Here is a 19,123-nt window from a genome sequence, read left to right on the forward strand (position 1 = left end):
GTATCATTTAATAGTAAAGTAGAATTGCTATACTTAACTAAATTTTCCAACAAAACTATCTTAGTCAAGCTAGCCCTTTCCCCTTTCACGCACATATGCAGTCATCATCTTTAAAGTGCCAGGGGCGTGAGCATTATTATCCAGTCTTGTAAATATAAATTGATTTGATATGTCATAATGTATTAATTTGTTCAAAGATACTAACATAGGTTAAGTTTATATGAGATAATTTTTTTTAATAATATAGAACTCGCCTTATAATAATGAGTACCTAACGTCGACAAATACGGAGTCTTTAAAATTGTATGACTTATGGTCGATTTTCTAAAATTATGAAAAAACAATCTATGTGAATCGTATGTAAGGTCATTTTAATTTTTTCCCCCTTCGGTAGGAATATTTAGAGAGGGGTGATTTTGGAATCTCTTATAGCCTGTATAGTAATTTAGGTATGAATGATAAGCTATTTTTATAGTAAAAATTAATTCGATTGAACTTTGAAGTTTATAACATAAATTAAAAGAGCCGTAGCCTTTTGAAATTTCTTTTAAAAAACTGTGCGCGTGTTGCGAGTAATAGCAGATAAAGTGAAACTGGAGTTGGTAGAATTTAATGTTGGAATAATAATTAATATTTTATATAACAGGGTATATTAGTCACAATAGTATTATGTTGTTTATCATTATAATATAAATGAGTATGTTGCAATAACGAGGAAATAGTTTAGCCAAGGGTTCGAGTCTTATTATCAGTATAGCTTTTACGAGGAACTTGTGTTAGTGTCACACTGTTTATTATACTCTATGTTATAATATAATCTATAATAATTGTGATTACTTTATGCAATCACTTAATTTATTTTTGCTGTGTTTATTATTCAAATACCAAACCTTTCCACTCGCAATTCCTCTTATACGATATTAGTTTTATAGTATTACAACATTTAAGGCATGAAAAAAATATACTTAATATGTACAATCAAATTAAATTAGAAAATTATTTTATTTCATTCGCTCAGCGTTAGTTTTAGCCATATTTAAGTATTACAATAATTATCGGGTGACACGAATTTGAACTCCAATTTGTTGAAGCATATTGAGTACGCGTCAAGCACGTTTCTAAGTGGATGAAATTGGTTAAATTTTATACCATAACTGGATTATGCCCCACACTATCAATACGTTCTCGATGGGCCGTCCAAAATATTGCCAAGATTGCATTAGAAAACTTTCAAGACTATTCTCAGTGGAAACGTAAACTAAACGATTGATTAGTTGGTGCTTGCTTGTATGTTAGGGAGTTGAGTAGTCATGTAAAAAATTAACATCGTATGCGTGTAAGTAGCCATATGTCCAAAACGAAAATGTCGAGAGCATTAGAGAGTGTCGAGTTAAAGTATGTTCATAATAAACCTTACGGAGTTTAGTTTTTCCAAAAAACCGTGCTAATTCAATTTAACCTTGTATATTTCAATCATGGTGGTTACCATGTAATAAAATTTGATTAATCAACTTAATCGCGCACACAAAATTTCATAACAATCTGTCCAGCCGTTTAGGAGGAGTTTGAATACTTACACACGGACAGAAGAAATATATATATATATACATATTTAGATAATAGCTGGCCAATATTAATTAGCTATACCTTGTTAGTTTAAAATTTAAGGTCTATTATTATTTCAAAATTCGAACTTTATTAAATATATTGTACAAAAAAAAATGTCTACATGGAGAGATGTAACAATATTAGACAAGTGCGTCAAAAAATTGAAGAAAGCAATAAAGCGAGGATGCTACAAGCCGTGCTGTTACCATGCATATTGTAGGAAGACTATTATCAACCGGAATTGCCTGACACAATTGGAACACGAACAACTACTATCTACACCAAAAGGATACATATTTGTGGGCGATGCGCAAAGAAGAGCCGAACTAAAAAAATGCACGAAAGATAACATGAATACCAGACTCGACACAGGCGACATGCGACCAACGTAGGGAACTTCTTGGACTGATATCTAGCTATGTTATGTTATATCATATTTAAGTTTTTCAGAGTTGCATCAATGCCAAAACAGCATACGATAGCAAGTCTCTGCAAATATTTTAACAGTCTTGAAATACAATGCAACTCGCCGGCTTGGCGACAAGAATTCATAAGCACCGTGATGAACAGCGTGCTGCAAATAATCACCAGTGATATAAGTGTAGTAAATACTTCTGAGACAGCCAACATTATTCTCAAAACTCTAGATAGTATTACTAATAGTAAGACAACTATGTCGTCACCCAAAGACCGATTACAAGAAGTGCAGGTATACTTGTCTTCGGCGTTAGCGCCTTGGTTAGAAAAGCCGACAGATAATATATGTGCGGACGCAGGGAAAACAATTAGTAGAAAAGTTAGTAAAGCTGGAGCTGATGGAAAAAGTGGCACAGGTGTTGCAGGTAGAAAATACGGTAAATCTGGTGCTGATGGGAAAGGTGGTAGAGCTGGTGTTGGTGAAACAGATGGTAATACTGGAGGTGATGAAAAGAGTGGTGGTGAAGGAAGATATGAAAAAAGCGGTACAGCTGGTGTTGGTGCAAAAAGTAGCAAAGGTACTTATGGTGGAAAAGGTGAAAAAGGCGGTAAAGTTGGCGCTGATGGAAAAAGTGGTACAGGTGCTGCTGTTGGGAAAGAAGGTAAAGCTGGCACTGCTGAGAAAAGTGTTAGAGATGCTGATAGTAATAAAGGCGGCAAAGTTGGCGCAGATGGAAAAAGTGGTACAGGTGCTGCTGGTGGTAAAGAAGGTAAAGCTGGTGCTGATGGAAAAAGTGGTAAAGATGCTAACAGTGGTAAAACTGGAGCTGATGGAAAAAGCGGCACAAGTGTTGCAGGTCGAAAATCTTATAAATCTGGTGCTGATGGAAAAAGTGGTAAAGATGCTAACAGTGGTAAAACTGGAGCTGATGGAAAAAGCGGTACAAGTGTTGCAGGTAGAAAATCTTTTAAATCTGGTGCCGATGGAAAAAGCGGTAGAGCTGGTGTTGGTGAAACAGATGGTAATACTGGAGGTGATGAAAAAAGTGGTATAACTGGTGTTGGTGGTGCTGAAAAAAGTGGTAAAGGTGGAAAAGGTGGTAAAGCTGGAACTGATGGTAAAAGTGGCACAGGTTTTGATGGTGGAAAAAGTGGAAAAGGCGGTAAAGCTAGCGCTGATGGAAAAAGAGGTAAAGATGTTGATAGTGAAACAGGTGGTAAAGCTGGAGCTGATGGTAAAAGTGGCACAGGTGCTGATGGTGGAAAAAGTGGAAAAGGCGGTAAAGCTAGCGCTGATGGAAAAAGAGGTAAAGATGTTGATAGTGAAACAGGCGGTAAAGCTGGAGCTGACAGAAAAAGTGGTACAGGTGCTGAAGATGGAAAAGGTGGTAAAGCAGGGGCTCGTGGAAAAAGTGGTAAAGATGCTGATGGTGATAAAGGTGGTAAATCTGGAGCTGATGGAAAAAGTGGAACAAATGCTGCTGGTGGAAAAAGTGACAAAGCTGGCACTGGTGGAAAAAGTGGTAACGATGCCGATGGTGGAAAAAGCGGTAAAGCTAGAGCTGATGGAAAAGGTGGCACAGGTGCTGATGGTGGAAAAGACAGTAAAGCAATAGCTGATGGAAAAAGTGGTAACGATGCCGATGGTGGAAAAAGCGGTAAAGGTGAAGCTGATGGAAAAGGTGGCACAGGTGCTGATGGTGGAAAAGATAGTAAAGCAATAGCTAGTGGAAGAAGTGGTAAAGATTCTGCTGGTGGGATAAATGGTACCGCTGGTGTCGGAACTGGCGCTGATGGAAAAAGTGATACAGCTGGTGTCGGTGCTGGTGGCACAAATAAAAATACTGAGCATGAAACAACTTACCCAGACATCCATTCTTCAGGAAAAGATAACGAAAAAACTATGAAAGACATGAGCCATCGTCCTGGAGACCAGGACGGCAGACAAGAGTTGGATAAAACGGAAAAAGACGATGGTAAGTAATGTATTAGTACATTATACATGTATTAGTACTAAGGTTGATAAGAAATGTATTTTTAGATGGACGTCTTGCCTTAGAAGTGGAACATGAATTTCAGGCCCACATGTCTGAACTATTGGCTGAATGTATTAGGAAACACGAGACGCGGAAAACCCAAGCTCAACCGTCAAAAAAAGGTGTAACGTTTACGGATAAAACGGATCTAAAAACCACGTGCCCTGGAATAAATACCAAGGATTTACATTTGAGGAAACAAGACGAGTTAAAGGTAATATCATTATAACCACGTTCAAATTATACACTACTTTAGATAGTTCGGTAGCTGTATTTAACTTTAATTCGTTAAGTAAAGAAAAGTTATATATTCACCAAGAACTATGCGTTAGTATTCTTAGTGCAGTTAATTGGAATAATTGAATTTACCTCATATTAGAAGGCTTAGCAGGAACCCAAATTGCAAATTCATAAGACTAAACAGACTTATATATTAGAAATTAGTTTTGAAGAGACATTTTGGAATTAAGGATAGGGCGAAGGAGTTGTAGCCTGATAATAGCTGAGGGTTTTTTTAGATGAAGACCCCAGATTAAACATTTATCTAACGTTACACCTAAATATGTATTTTATTTTGTACAGAAATATGGGTTTTATTCATAATTAGCTTTAGACAATCTCAAAGAAATCTCTTTAATTTAAAAGTGACTTGCGCAAATTGTTCAGCATTTATTTTAATTCGCCATTGTTTGATCTATGCGTTAATTTTATTTCCATGCTAACTTGATAAGGATTTTAACTAGTCACAAGAACAACAGTGTTGACGGTGTATATTAAGGAAGAAGTCAGTGAGTAGTATAAAATATCTGCCGTAAAAACTTTGTAATGATCAGAAGATAAACATATTTGGTGAGTAGATGATAGATCATTATCCTGTCACACGACAAATATTTTCTGAGTATGGTTTTATAAAAATATAGTACGGAGATAGCAATAAAAATTTTAATTTGTATAATACGCCATATTCAAATGCTTGAGCACAGTCTAAAAAATCGAGGGGTATATTATTTACTAAAAACTTAATTTTGTCAGAAGTTACAGTATACATGGCTTAATACATAGGTCATGAGCAAAGTATGTTTTTTATCGAAGCTTGGGCGTTTGGGAAGATAGTTTGAATGTGTTTGGCATTTTTCAACTAATAAAATATATCATTATACTTGTCGGCGGTAGCTAAGAGTCCATTTCCTTGTAAATTTTTCCCTGGATCTGAAATCTTTTGGAAGTTGCTTTCCAAGTCGAGCCATTACAGCTTCGTTAAAAAAAAAATGTTCATATTTGTGCATTTACAGTTAATAAGGCGTTTGATAATGAAGTTGTTTTTATAGTCTTAGTTTTGGCCAAATGGCTCTAGCACGACGAAACAAAATATGTAAAACTATCTAATATTAACGTTAATTGTGTGATGGTTTTGGGCAGGTTCGCACGTGGTTGCAAAAGACGACCGAAGACGATGATTTCCTGTGTTCAACACAATGCTCTCTTGATTATGAATTTAATGGAAATAAAAGTGCTCCGTTATGCGATAAATTCAGATGTTTCGCGTTGAAAAATGATGACAGCCCTACTCGCCCAGTAACAACAAAGCCTGACAATAGTTGTGGTGTCCCAAAAAGTGAAGCCAAAGAGGGATACCTGCTTCGGTTAGACAAACAGATCCAACAAATGGAAAATGCATGTAAGTTACGCGATCGACAATTTTTAAAGATCCTCAAAAAAGGATCATATTGAATCGCAAGAAGAATATTAGGATTCAATTCGGATCCATAACACCCAAAACGCTTAATCTCGTATTCATTTTTAGCTAATAAACACAAAATTTAAAATTAGAAATTTTAATGTGTAGACAAAATGTATAGAACAAAACATTTTTAAAAATATCATTCAATAAATATGTACATAAATTTATTGTAAATCCATTTTTAATTTTTTTCGCGTATGTTAATTTATTGTTTTTATGGCTGGAATATTTTCTAAAAATATAATACAAGGTGATTAACTTATCGTGAACCACTCAATATAATATATTTTTATTTTTAACCCCACTCCTCCCCTTAGTTTCTTTGATAGCAACTTTTAAAACTTAAATGGTAACGTATACAATTGAGAATAATGTACTAAAAACAAAAAAATGTAAGAAATTGAGATCCATTTGTATAAGAACATTATAGGAAAACAATTTAATTATTCATTAAATCCAATGAGATATTGAGTGGTTCACGATAAGTCGATCACACTGTACATTATATAATTTTATGATATTTTATAATATTTATAATTTTTTTGGTAGTACTTAACCTATATCAATTCGCCTAATAAAATTACACTGTCAATAGTTATAATGTATAATAATAAGAATTGTTTAATCTGTAATTCTTGTATTAAGGCACTTGACCCATCAACACTTTCACTGCGCTTGTCACCTATGACCGACAGTCCGACATTTCAACGTGTTGTATATAGTATTGGCAAACAGCTGTAATTATGTTTTTCAAAAACAGTTAAGGCACGATTGTTAACTTTAGACGATTTAATCTACACTATGAAATGGTCTTCCGGTGGAGATGATTTTAGTGGAAGTAGTTGGAGTGGAGGTGAAACGATTTTGGGAGATAGTTGGGATGATGATGAATAGGGCTAGGGACATCTTAGAGTTTGAATGTTTTTTGATAATCATTCGAAATATAGCTAATTAATATAGAAATTTGTTTTATAGCAATACTTAGTTTATATTTAAAAAATATAGTTGCACATTTAACTATTTTTTATATAAATATTTTATTTAAATAAAATATAATTTTAAATAGATTTCCTGGACCTGAGATACCTTAGTTTGATGGTTTTATTTATACATAATACATATTATATAAAATTAGTGTTTGTGTTTTCCTGGCCGATCACTCGCTTTGCCTAGACCAAAACCAAAAACTTATCTATCGGCTTAACAAGTTTGTAAAATAATTCGGCAAAACAGTATTTTCGACAGATAAATCCGTTTTGTATTGTAAAATATGTGACATTAAGGTTAGTGCTGAGGTAAGAAATTTTGAATGCATTTAGAGTTTTTATGCAAGCTTCTGTTTATTAATAATTAAATATCACGGGATAGAGATTTTATGATAGCCACTTTATTCAGATATGTGTCTTTCGTTTATAGACTGGTATTCTTATAATAATTTATCGAAACTCAAAATTAAAATATTTTTGGGATTGCATGCAGTTGGTTTTAAAGGGGTTTTGTATAGGCATATATTTAGGCAAAAAGTGGTTTAATTAAAAAGTGGTATTAATTTTCGACCATGTTAACTAATTTTCCGGTTATTTTGTGTGGCTTCAAGGTACTATTTTTTATTTACATACAATTTCTTTTATTAGTAAAAGTTATTTTGGCTTATTTTAGACCAAGAGTTAAACAAAACATTAGGATGGTCCAATTTCAACTCTGTAAAGAGATTCTAGTTCTTTGGCTACTTTACTGTGCTATGTAAGAAATCGATTTTCATTTTAAAATTTCAGTTTCTTGTAATTAAATTAATTAAATTTACAATTTTTTCAATATTAAAATCCAATTTTTTTACATAAAAAATCAAAAATGTTTCCTACATAACCTAGTGAAGTTTCCAAATAACACAAGTATATAAGTCAAGGCATAAGAACAATAATTGGACCAAGAAATCCAAGAAAGAGAGACTACTTTGGCGCACCCCACACATAATATACAGATGGATGAAGTGCGGAATGATCTAAACCTTACTAGGAATAATTAATAATGATGAAGAAATGGCTTCAGATGGGGAATGATATTCTGTACAATATGGTAAAAAGGATCAAGTATCTGTTTAAATCTACACATAAGCAACAAATGTGATTATAATCGTGATTAAAATTATTTATTATGAAATTCATTAAACTATTTGATAGCTATTAGTGCAATATGAAATAGAATATTAGTGCGATATGAAAAGACTATTTCAATAAAATATCAATGGTACTATTTCCCCCCCCCCCCGCCGTTAATCCAATAGTAAACATAATGATATAATTTTTTTTTTTGCGGACTTCAATCTAGAAAGATTTGCGATCACACTTAGTGACACTGAGCTTTCCAGATGTTCTAGCCACTGATGTATGTATATTGAGATTGATTTGGAATTGTATTACATCACCGGCCATTGATACCGGTTGCCAAGACGACTCTTAAAATGTTTGCAGAAATATTGTACAGCAATAGTTTAATATGTGTCAAAATTGTATTACACCTTTAGTCAAACATATTATAACCGCGCTTTGTGTAGAATATAATTATAATAGGTAGATATTGTTACGGCGTGAACTGGCTTAAAACAAAAACTATTTGCAGTAAACAGTGTTGTTATGGTTGTGTTGAATGCGCAAACAGATTGCATATTCAGAAACAGAATTCAAACCGCATTTGAATATTTCCAATAAAATATCCATTTACACGCACACCCAGTCGCTTTTAGTGGAATTTGCTGTCTAATATTGTTTATTCACACAGCAAAGGTGTCTAAATAGTGGCACGAGAAAATTGAATACCAATAGTCTACGAGTAAAAGAAGTTATAAAGGTAAACAATGGCAAATTTAAATACTACTATTAATCCATCTACGTACAAACAAGAAAGCTCTAAACAAAAATTTTGTTGGGTGTGTTTTGAAACCGACGATGATGAATTCGAAGGCAGAAGCGATTGGGTATCGCCATGCAAATGTCGGGGATCTACTCGTTGGGTACATCAAGATTGCGTTCAATGCTGGGTGGCTAAAAAACTAAAAGAAAACTCCACTATTAAAGTGCATTGCCCACTGTGTAAGACAGAATATAATATTATTATTATGTACGAAGTTAATTTCATTGTCAAGTCATTGAATGAGCTTGATAAAATATCCAATCAGTTAAGTCCATTTCTAATATTTGGCGTTGCTGTTGATGCATGTTATTTGACTGCAGCGTTATACGGAGCAATTACTATTATACAGGTAATAGGCAAAGAAGAAGCAATGATTATTTTGAAAGATACCGATCCATCTTTACTACTACTGATGTTGCCCGCCATACCGCTTTCTCTGATTATGAGTAGAACTATTAACTGGGAAGAAACTCTACTATTAGCAATTCAACGCTTTACTTTTAATTTTCCCATATTAAGAAATATTATGCCTTCAATTTTATGTGAACCAGTGAACATGGTAAATACAACTCACTCGGTACAGTTTAACTCGAGAACTTATGTAGCTTTATTGTTGCCGACAACAGCAAAAATAGTTGGAAATGTGTTGTTCCACTATAGTTCTTATTCAAATATTCAAAAAACCTTATTGGGTGGATTGGTGTTTATTGCTGTTAAAGGCGCTTTAACAATATATCAAAGACAACACAATGCAATACGAAATAGAACTCGTAAAGTTGCTGATTATCCAGATTCTGCACGATGACGAAGATTAACAATTCTTATCCAATCGATATTGAGTTTTAAAATCACCACTAGAAATTGTACATACAAGTACATATTGTGAAAAATAAAAAAATAAAAAATAAATATATTGTATCGCTCAGGAGTTTATGTTGTTTGAATAAAAATATTGTATAAAACGTTGTAAGACTTACAAGTCAACAAGTTTATAGTACATATCATAACCAATTTTTATTTTTATTGTATACAGTTTAAAAGATATATTAGATTTTTCAAGGTAAACGAGTTAAGAGGAAAAGAAAAAAACATTAGGTACACCTTGAAGAGTTATCAATATTTTTATACTTTTCCACTAGAAAATAAGATAAGAAGTGAACTATTTGATTTTTGTAAATGTGTTTTAGTTTATAAAAACCCATATTCACCAGAATAGAGAGTTTTTGTTTTAAGATAATAAAATATACAAATTCACTATGACCTTTTGTCGAGTCGTCTTAAAGCCAACGGTATATTTTATACGGAGACCGGCTTTAATTTTTTGTCCAACCCCAAAAAACAAAAAAAAAACGTTCTTTGCCAAGTACAGTGCGTTATATACCAAAGTCATTTCTAGTGGAAGATAAACCAAGAAGAGTAGTCGGTAACCCGGAACTGGTAGTCGCGTCGGAGTAGGAAGTGGCGGTTAAAAAATCCTTTGACAAAAAAAAAAGGGGGAAAAAAAGAAACAGTTACCGTACACTTCTTTTTCTTCTTCTTTTTGAGAAAGAGATGGGTTACCAATAAAATGCAAATTGCGGATACATTATATACATAAATTTGCGATTTGCATAAACACTATTTAAATATTTTTTCTGGGAAAATTTCTCTTTTTTCTCGTTTCCCTCCACTTTTGTGTGCTCACTGTGTCGGATATCGAAAAAAGTCTCATCTTATTTTAACCCAACCATAATATTGTCTTTATATCCGTATATTCTCTTTGAGCGAGCGACTGTACAGAGCATTGTAAATTATACGGTTATTAGGGTTAAAGAATTATTATAAATTTATGTCAAGAATTAAACTAGTTAATTATTTCTATTAAAAAATTGCACTTTTTAAAGTTAAATTTTTATTTTTATTATGATATTAATATTGTATTATAAGGATTTTCCCGCCAAATGGTTTTTTTCCACATAATTTAAATTTGAAAGATTTGTATTCATTTATTTACAGGGTGATATTTTTATTATGAACCAGTCAATTTATATTAATTAATATTTGGATTTTTTTTACAAACGTGATCTTTGTAAAAAATTGCCTACACTTTACTCCTTAAAAATGGGCGATGAGGTGTGCTATGTCCATTTTTTTTCAAAACCGTGATTTTGGGAATACCTGAATTCGTAATAAAAAACTGAATCGAATGAACACCAGAGAAAGAGCATAAAAAATTGTTTAACTACAATTTACCGTAAAATTCTGTCTTATGTTGATGCTATTACTACAAATTTGTTTGTTTCAATTGACTCAATTACTTTTGGAATCGCTTATCTCAGAATGTGCTCTTAAAATGTATAAGAAATTACTCCTATTTATTTAATGTACTTTATTTTGAGAAACTTGTGTACTAGATGTTGTTGTTGTAACAGGAGAAAAGATTACTCTTTATAGGAGATGGGAAATTATTAGACAAATCATTTGGACAAATTAGCTAATAAAGTTAATCCATTATGAATATTTGCATCCTTAAAATGACAAGAACAAACAAAAGCTCCCGGTCCTAGAATATCTGTCCACTTAATACGTATAGTAATATTAATATGTATAATTTATATTTTCGACAAAACCTTATTCAGTAGCCATACCACATACTTGATTATTTTTATCCATTTACTTCTCCTATCACCTATGTATGTTCTTGGGAGATAAGAAAAACACTAATATGTTGTAATGTTTACAACTGTAAACCCTACAAAGCATTTTGAATTATTTTATTTTTGTGATGACTAATGACTTTAAGAGGAACGGAAAGCGTCAATTTTTTTTTACAAATAAAAATTAAAACGAAGTCATTTTCTGAAGTGTCTATCAGACCGATTTCAATTTTTTTTTTTTTGTGTTACATAGTTTGCATCTTTTTTATGGAGACTAAAAAGTAAAAAGACGATTTTTTATTTTTGTTTTCAACAAAATTTTATAAGCATTTAGATTTTTCTTTTAGCTTCGATGCGGAGCTGAGAAGGTACTGTTTTTACAATGATGTGTTTTTATTTTTATTTTTGTGTCTGGACCCACGATATCTTGTAAACCGCTGAACCGATTTCTTCGTGTAGCAACTCTATAGATCAGAAATCATACCTGGAAGGTAATTTTTCGGGGCAAAAAATAAAAAAATATTACCCCTTCCCCATCAAAGTCAAGAAAAACACCCAAAAAATGTACAAACTTTTCAACTTAAAATTACGATGCTCTATGGCTTTTTTAAAAATAGTCGAAAATGTTCCAAATGTATATGAATTGTTCTTCAAACATAGTACAACCGATAAACATTAACAAACCAAAATAATATCATAAACCCTTTTCCTTAGAAGGGATAGAATTGTTTTCTTTATTTCACCTTTTCAAGCAAAGTTTTGAAGATTTAGATCTGAAAATTAGACCGAAGGTAGATCTAAAATAGAACTATAACATATACAATTTTCTCAAAAATCTGTAGTCAATTTTTTTTTTTTAAGGAAAAACCCCAAAAATAGGGTAAATTTATACTTTGGTCGTAGTCAGTTTCTAGGTTGCTATGTGTGTGAATCAACAGTCAACAGGTAATGAAAATATTTTCATTATATTGTTAATTACGATACATGAGTAACTATGGCAATACATTTTTATTAACAGACGATTAACCCTTATCGTATTCACCCTGCATAAGCCTAAATATTAAATTTTAAGTACATTATTGCTGGTCCCACGATATCTTCTAAACCGCTATAACTGGCTTGAACATACTATCCACAGATTCGCATCGAAGCGTTTATTTAAAAGTGATATCACTTTATAACTAGTATTATAACTAAAAAAACTTAATATTTTTTCACCTAAAAATTAGTCAGCATATTAAAAGTGGCTATTAGATCAATTTTTGTCAAATATTGCCTATCCTTTGTCCTTTAATAAATAGTGCTTTCCGTTCCGCTAAGTTAAGATTTTGTAAAAAAATTGCCTATACCCTACTCCTTAATAAATGAACTGAGCGGCGTCCTCTTAAGTACATAATACGTAATATATTATGCTAACGATTAAACCTTATTTGTAAAAAAATATTTTACTCATTTATATAAATCAGAAAACATTGAAAACAATTTTAAGTTGTTTTTAATAATTTATGTTGGACGTTATATTTGTTAGAACGAACATTATTGGAATAATTTAGTCTTTACCTGACTTATATTTTATTCTTGGTCCAAAGATACTTTGTGTCAATTATTTCTTTTTACCTTTAACTTCCACGAACGGCCGTTGTAAGTTATTCCACAATACTGTTTTGATATAAAACGTTAGTTCCACAAGACATCTGTTCCATAAATCGTATGTCTAATGTTTTTTTGTCCCAATATCTTTTTGTTCCACAAATTGTTTGGAACAATTTTATGTTCATTGCAAGATAAAATATGTGCAACAAATATTACCGGCTTTTGAATTGGAAAAAAACAATTTTCATGAATTTATATTTTATTTGGATATTTGGTAATCAAGTATACCTAAGTTATTAAAATTTTATGTGATAACACAATTCCGAGTGATAACGACAATCGCTGATTATCAATTGTCGGTCTTGTTCTCACTAGTTTTACCTCGGAACTGATCAATAACTTGGATAATCGTCAATCGCTAGTTTATATTCTACCTACCTAAAGTAAAAATGCATTCTTTTTAAATAAACATATTTCTTTTTATTTTATTAATATTTCATATTTCTCAGCTATAATTGTTATTACTACATTTGTTTTCGTTTAAAAAAACTATTCATTAAATTACAGGTATTCTATTCGCCGTCTGTATTGTGGTTTTGTACATCGGTGTATTAACTTAACTCTTCAAAAAGAAGTTGTCGAATACAATACTTCTACTTTCTACACATTATTTCAAAATAGATATTATCACCATATTTTACGGTGACAATGTTCAAGCAACTATAAGGGTTTCAATTCTGTGAATGTAAGTATTTAATTAATTCTTTTGTGTATATTTTAACCCATTTCTAGGACGCCCACGATTATAATTTTATTGCCGTTGGTGTTTATGTACTAGTAATTTGGTTTTATTTTAAACAAATATAAATCTAACATTACATTATCAATTAAATAATTGTTGCCTCGCCCACCTAGCTAACAAATTATATACTCTCCAAAATGACGTGATTATTTATTTATTTTGAATGTATCGCATGACAGTTAATAAGTATCTTAAAATCATAATTCAGCTTAACGAAATGGCATACATAGTACGTAATATTATAATGTTTGCATATTGAACGACTAATGGCCATTTTCTATTATGGAGTTATGTAACAGATTTTATGTTCTTAAAATATTATTATTAACTAATAACCATTGATAAGATTAACATATTAACCGTCAGTCTCCAATTAAATAGAAATAACAAGATATTTCATATTTTTAAATTGAATTGCTTTATCATTTGATTTTCTGTAAGAAACACTTTAAATACTAATTCTAGAATTTAGTAAATTACTAAACTCGTAAATTGTCTAGATACAATATACTACAAAAAGTATTTGAAGAATAAATAACTAAATTCAATAAATAATTTATTGTGGTCTTGTTTTAACATTTTACTTATAATTGACATTTTAAGTAACTTACAAAAAAGAATCTGGAGGCGTTCGCTCTTGTTTCTCTGATACATTTTGGTATAATATTATCGTAAATTGTTGACAATATATAATTTTTGTTATAATAATGTGATAGTCTGGCCGTTTCTCAAGCTCGTCGGGCAACCGTCTAGAGAGAGAAATGGCCACCTGACTGGTGCGGAAGGTAACAGGAAACCACCGAACCACACCCATTTCCCCAGGATAACAACTCTTGTTTCTCGTAGAGCAAGAGTTGTCGAAACCGACTTAAGCGGGTCGAGAACTATAAAAAAAAAATTTGATAGTTATTTTGTTTCTATAATTAAGTATGTTATTTGATAAATATCTAATTATATTAGTATAATAGAAAATGTGTACATAATGTTGTATCCTTGATTGAGTGTGCCGAACAAAAAATAACCATTTAACGTAATCAGTGTATTTATTTAACTGAAAACTCAATAATTAACTATAATAAAAACCGTATAATATAACTTTGCGAGCTAATGGGCGGTTTATATCTGTCAGTCATACAAAATAAAATCTAAAGTATGAAATAAATAAATAACATTATAGTTAAGAAAAACCCTAAATAAATTACTTAGACACAATTTACCTTGTATATGTATTAATTTACACAAACATTATATGCTGTACATTTTAGAAAATATATGACTTGATAACTAATTTGTTTGGAAATACATCAGTGGCAAACAAGAAAGCTACTTAATAAATTTGTACTAAGCTAAACTTTTATCAGTACGAGAAATCTAGTTTTGGTTTTAAGTTTTGCTGATAGGTATTGATAGTTTTAAATTGGAATAGTAGTTTCTTGTGTCTTAATAGCCAAACTACTTAAAAAAACTATGTATTTTTTTTTTAAATTAATTATTAATTGTATATTAATATTGTTATCAACTATAGTAGTTATTACTTATTGACAATATTAAAAAGTAATTGACTATTCACGGCTATAATTTTATGATACCTACTAAGGTTAGTTTTTTTCAAACAAACAGCTTTAAACTTTGATAATTAATATAAGCTGTACAAAATGGTGCTTACAATATAATTTGTTTTTTTTTTCATATAAGATAAAATATGAAAATCCCTAACCTAATCTGTTTTTTTTAATATCAAATTACGTATAGTTGTAAAATATAATTTATATAAAAATAACAACACTGTTTTGTACAATAAAGGAATACAATTTTTTTTTAGAGAAACAATATTCATAATATAATTTTACAAGTATCACGGATTCATAACCATAGATAAAAATTTGGTTTCTTGACATATGTCTGAATGAATAATAATTATATTGAGATATTATTACATTTTTACTCGTTAAAAATCTTTAAAACTCTTTTACAATATTTTTTTAAAATGTTTATTGCTGCACTAAGGAGCAATTTATATATAAAATCATAAACTTGTACAGAACTTGGAAAAAGCTATAGCTGTTTTACAAGACATATTTTTAATCTTTAAATTTAAAAATTTTATTTGGCTTACGATATTAGAAATGACAAAGCTATTGCTTGTTGTCATTTTGTTTTATCAAGTATAACAAAATTTGGTCAACGCCATTAGCAATATGTTAAAAATACTGCGTATTTACTCAGTACCTTATCGGTCTGTATTTTGACCTCTAAATCGTTTCGTTGTAAACTATAAACAAAATCCTACCTACCCTTGAACATGTCTGTTATTACTGTTTAAGCTTTAGTTTTATAAATTGTGTGATTCACAGTTAAGCAACGCAGGAAAATCATGGGGGGAAGAGCGTCCAAGCTGTTTAAGAGTTTTTCGAATCACTCAGCTAGTGGCCAAAGCCTACCAACCGACGACGAATTTGGCGATCTAACCTTTAATGAAAACCTCCAGCAGCAGCAGCAACAATATCAGTATTATGAGCAACAAAAACAAAGACAACAGCATCAGCAAGAGTTCACCAATAATTCCGTTAGCCCATTTGTCCATTACAGAAGAGGGTAACTGTGTATTTTATTGTAATATGTTTTTTGCCCCGTACATTTTTTTTAGAATTTCCTATTTTGTTTTCTCTAGATCCATGTACATAGATGAAGACGGTGACATGGCGCACGAGTTTTATGTTGAAGCTAAAGTGGGCACAAAAGTCACTCTCAAGAAAATTAGTAAAAACTGTTTGAAACCTCAGGTAAACTAATGTAAATCATTAAAACAAAATAACAATAAATTATTTTTAATTTTGAGATTAAAAATAACTTCTTGAGTTTTATATAACATTAAGTGTTAGCAAAAAAAAAAAACACTGGGTTTTTTTTCTTTAAGCCCAGAAAATGTTTGGTGCTTACCGAAAAATTATAGTTTATATTATAGTTTTGAAAAAAAAAGGAGTGGTCAACTCTGTAAATGATGTAATATAATTCTTACCAATAATGTATCAGGCGAAATTTCTTATCTATAATCCAGTCACTTTAAGAAAAGACCTTGTCGTGTCGGCGGCGACTGGTTTCCATCCAGCAACATCGTCATAGTTTGGCACCGCCTACTGTGATATGACCTGCATGGCGACAAACGAGGTATTGGTGTATCTTCTTAAAGTGACAGGAGTATATAGACTTGCTATATGAAGAACGGTTCAGAGGCTTAAAAGAAATTGTGGGTCGACATAGAAAAAAAAACCCCATCATTGTAAAAGCAATAGCTTCGCTTAAAAATAAAAAATTTCTAACACTGTTAGAAAAATTACATAAAATACAAAGCATTTAAAACTAAAATTTGTCATGTTACATCTATAATTTCTTTGACAATTTTAAACATTTTTTTCTTATTTTCCCAAAATTTCAAAAAATGTAAATAAGCTTGTGTGAAAAGAAACAGATAGCCATTAATTTTAATTGAAAACTATATATTATATATTATTCTAGTTGCATTAGCATTATATTTATAGTATTTTAAGTAACATTCATTGGTCCTAGTTCAAAGTCTGTTAGAATGACGTCTCAAGTCTCAACGTTAATTACCAATCCACATTGGTATTATTTTTTAGTTGACTATTTATCTTCACCGACTTTAATTGCATAGTCAAAGGAGATACATATGTGTAAATACCTATTCTATAATAACTGTCTGAAAATGTCTGATTGTGTTTTAGGGTGACGTCCGATTGGATACCCCCTGCATAAGGAATGATTACCCCGTGGTGCTGTTGGAAGAGCAGAGCACCAAAGCAGTCAAGGGATAATGATAATGGGAAGACGTCTTACTCCTGGTCGGCGCCTTTTGATCAAAGGGAGTATGAGACAACTACTTCAAGTCTCTGTCGTCATTATAATATACCATAACATAACTATTGTATTGTCATTGTGATATTTTCGGTTCCCTTTGACTGTCGTACAATCAAATAATATAACGTCAAGTAAATTTAGTTTGTTTTGCCGGCCAGGAGAACGTCGTGTCCACCTTGCGCGTGACACGTTAACAACTAACGTCCAACTGAAATACACCAAAACCTACAACGCTTATCTACTTATCCGATATAAAATATAGTATACAATTATAAAACATATATTATGGTAGTGTGTGTGTGTGATAATAGTCAGTGTATGAAATGCAATCACTGTATTTATTATGTACATAATATTGTTAAATAGCGTAGTAACTATGTTTGTACGTTTCCAAAGGACTTTTGTTTTGTTTTTTGTTATCTAACTTGGTACTCACAGAATACCAATATTGGCCTTTAAACTGGAGTAGATTCCGATTAAGTGTATTCGTTTTGTGTACTAATTAATTACTATAGTTAGCTGTTATTAGCTAATCAGTTAATTAGTTAAAAGTTATTAGCTTAAAAATAATTAAATATTACTTGTAATATTTTATCATTACAAGATTTTTTAATAGGTAGCATAAATAGATACTAAATAGGTACACATTATTTGGCTCTGTATATTTTCATTAAATGTTATCAGATTATTATTGGATTCATTGTTTTCATGTGTTAGAGCTTAATAAGTTTATTTATTTCCGGTCTCTAATTTAGTCATTCTATAATTTTTTTTACCAAGTTTGTTTTGTGATTGTTTATAGCTATTAGAGTTGAAATAGAATTTTAATTGTTGTTTAGAATTTAGTCGTCGCCCGTGTGGTTATTTATTCGATTCGTTTTGATTTAACTATTTATGTAAACATTAACGCATTGGCACCATTTGGGGTTCATTTTTAGCTCCATAGGTGCTATTTTCTCTCACCGTTGATCCATTTTTACCTATTTTTTTTTTTTTTTTTTTTTTTACCTAATTTATAAAAAAATTAGTACAATATACAACTTTGTAATTGAACCATTAGCGACCCAACAAGGTATATTAGGCAATGCCGGACACCTTGCCCCCTTCCCCAAGTGGTGTGCCTGAATTAATGCCAATACAAACGGCGCTAAATGTACCTGTTAAGCGTACTGATACTGTTTGTGTTCGACATTTTTTATTGTATTAATATGGTTGAGTGTAACTAATTATATAAATATTGTATATTTCGAGTATTTTATTATCCAATAAGTAATAATATTTAATTATATAAAGACATTTTTTTTCGAAATTTACTAGTTATAAGTGACGAAGACTTAAAGATATATACATTACGTGTCAACCAGTTACAGCGTTTGTCTAGCTTTAACGTTCTTCTCGCTATTAGTAAAAATGTGAAAAATTTGTGAATGTCTGCGCTACGTTTTTATTTATATATGTTTTTTTTTGATATTCTATTCAATAAACTTCATATTTATTATTTTCG

The 19,123-nt window shown here is 31.2% G+C and overlaps 3 protein-coding genes across 4 annotated transcripts; all 3 read left to right on the forward strand.

Moving 5' to 3' along the window:
• The first annotated feature begins 1,363 nt into the window (after positions 1-1,363).
• On the forward strand, positions 1,364-8,562 carry LOC126837286 (uncharacterized PE-PGRS family protein PE_PGRS54-like). Its single transcript, XM_050571132.1, has 5 exons — positions 1,364-1,395; positions 1,829-1,996; positions 2,059-4,001; positions 4,067-4,275; positions 8,461-8,562. The coding sequence occupies exons 1-5, from the start codon at positions 1,364-1,366 to the stop codon at positions 8,560-8,562; spliced, it is 2,454 nt and encodes an 817-aa protein (XP_050427089.1).
• Positions 8,563-8,656: 94 nt separating this feature from the next.
• LOC126837294 (E3 ubiquitin-protein ligase MARCHF5-like) lies at positions 8,657-9,517 on the forward strand. The gene has a single exon (XM_050571140.1). The coding sequence runs from the start codon at positions 8,657-8,659 to the stop codon at positions 9,515-9,517; it is 861 nt and encodes a 286-aa protein (XP_050427097.1).
• Positions 9,518-13,300: 3,783 nt separating this feature from the next.
• Positions 13,301-19,053, forward strand: LOC126837371 (uncharacterized). Of its 2 annotated transcripts, none has more exons than XM_050571282.1 (5): positions 13,301-13,384; positions 13,509-13,686; positions 16,098-16,338; positions 16,415-16,526; positions 17,487-19,053. In XM_050571282.1, the coding sequence occupies exons 3-5, from the start codon at positions 16,118-16,120 to the stop codon at positions 17,574-17,576; spliced, it is 423 nt and encodes a 140-aa protein (XP_050427239.1). In that variant the 5' UTR covers positions 13,301-13,384; positions 13,509-13,686; positions 16,098-16,117; the 3' UTR covers positions 17,577-19,053. The 2 variants fall into 2 exon arrangements, with proteins under 2 accessions (XP_050427239.1, XP_050427230.1); XM_050571273.1 differs by having other exon boundaries at positions 16,111-16,338.
• Positions 19,054-19,123: the final 70 nt, after the last annotated feature.

This window comes from Adelges cooleyi, unplaced genomic scaffold (genome assembly GCF_023614345.1).
Source record: "Adelges cooleyi isolate 19-005CV unplaced genomic scaffold, UGA_ACOO_1.1 ACOO_flye_CR_arks_rails_tigmint_CR_PRNA_106, whole genome shotgun sequence".
Lineage (NCBI taxonomy): Eukaryota > Metazoa > Arthropoda > Insecta > Hemiptera > Adelgidae > Adelges > Adelges cooleyi.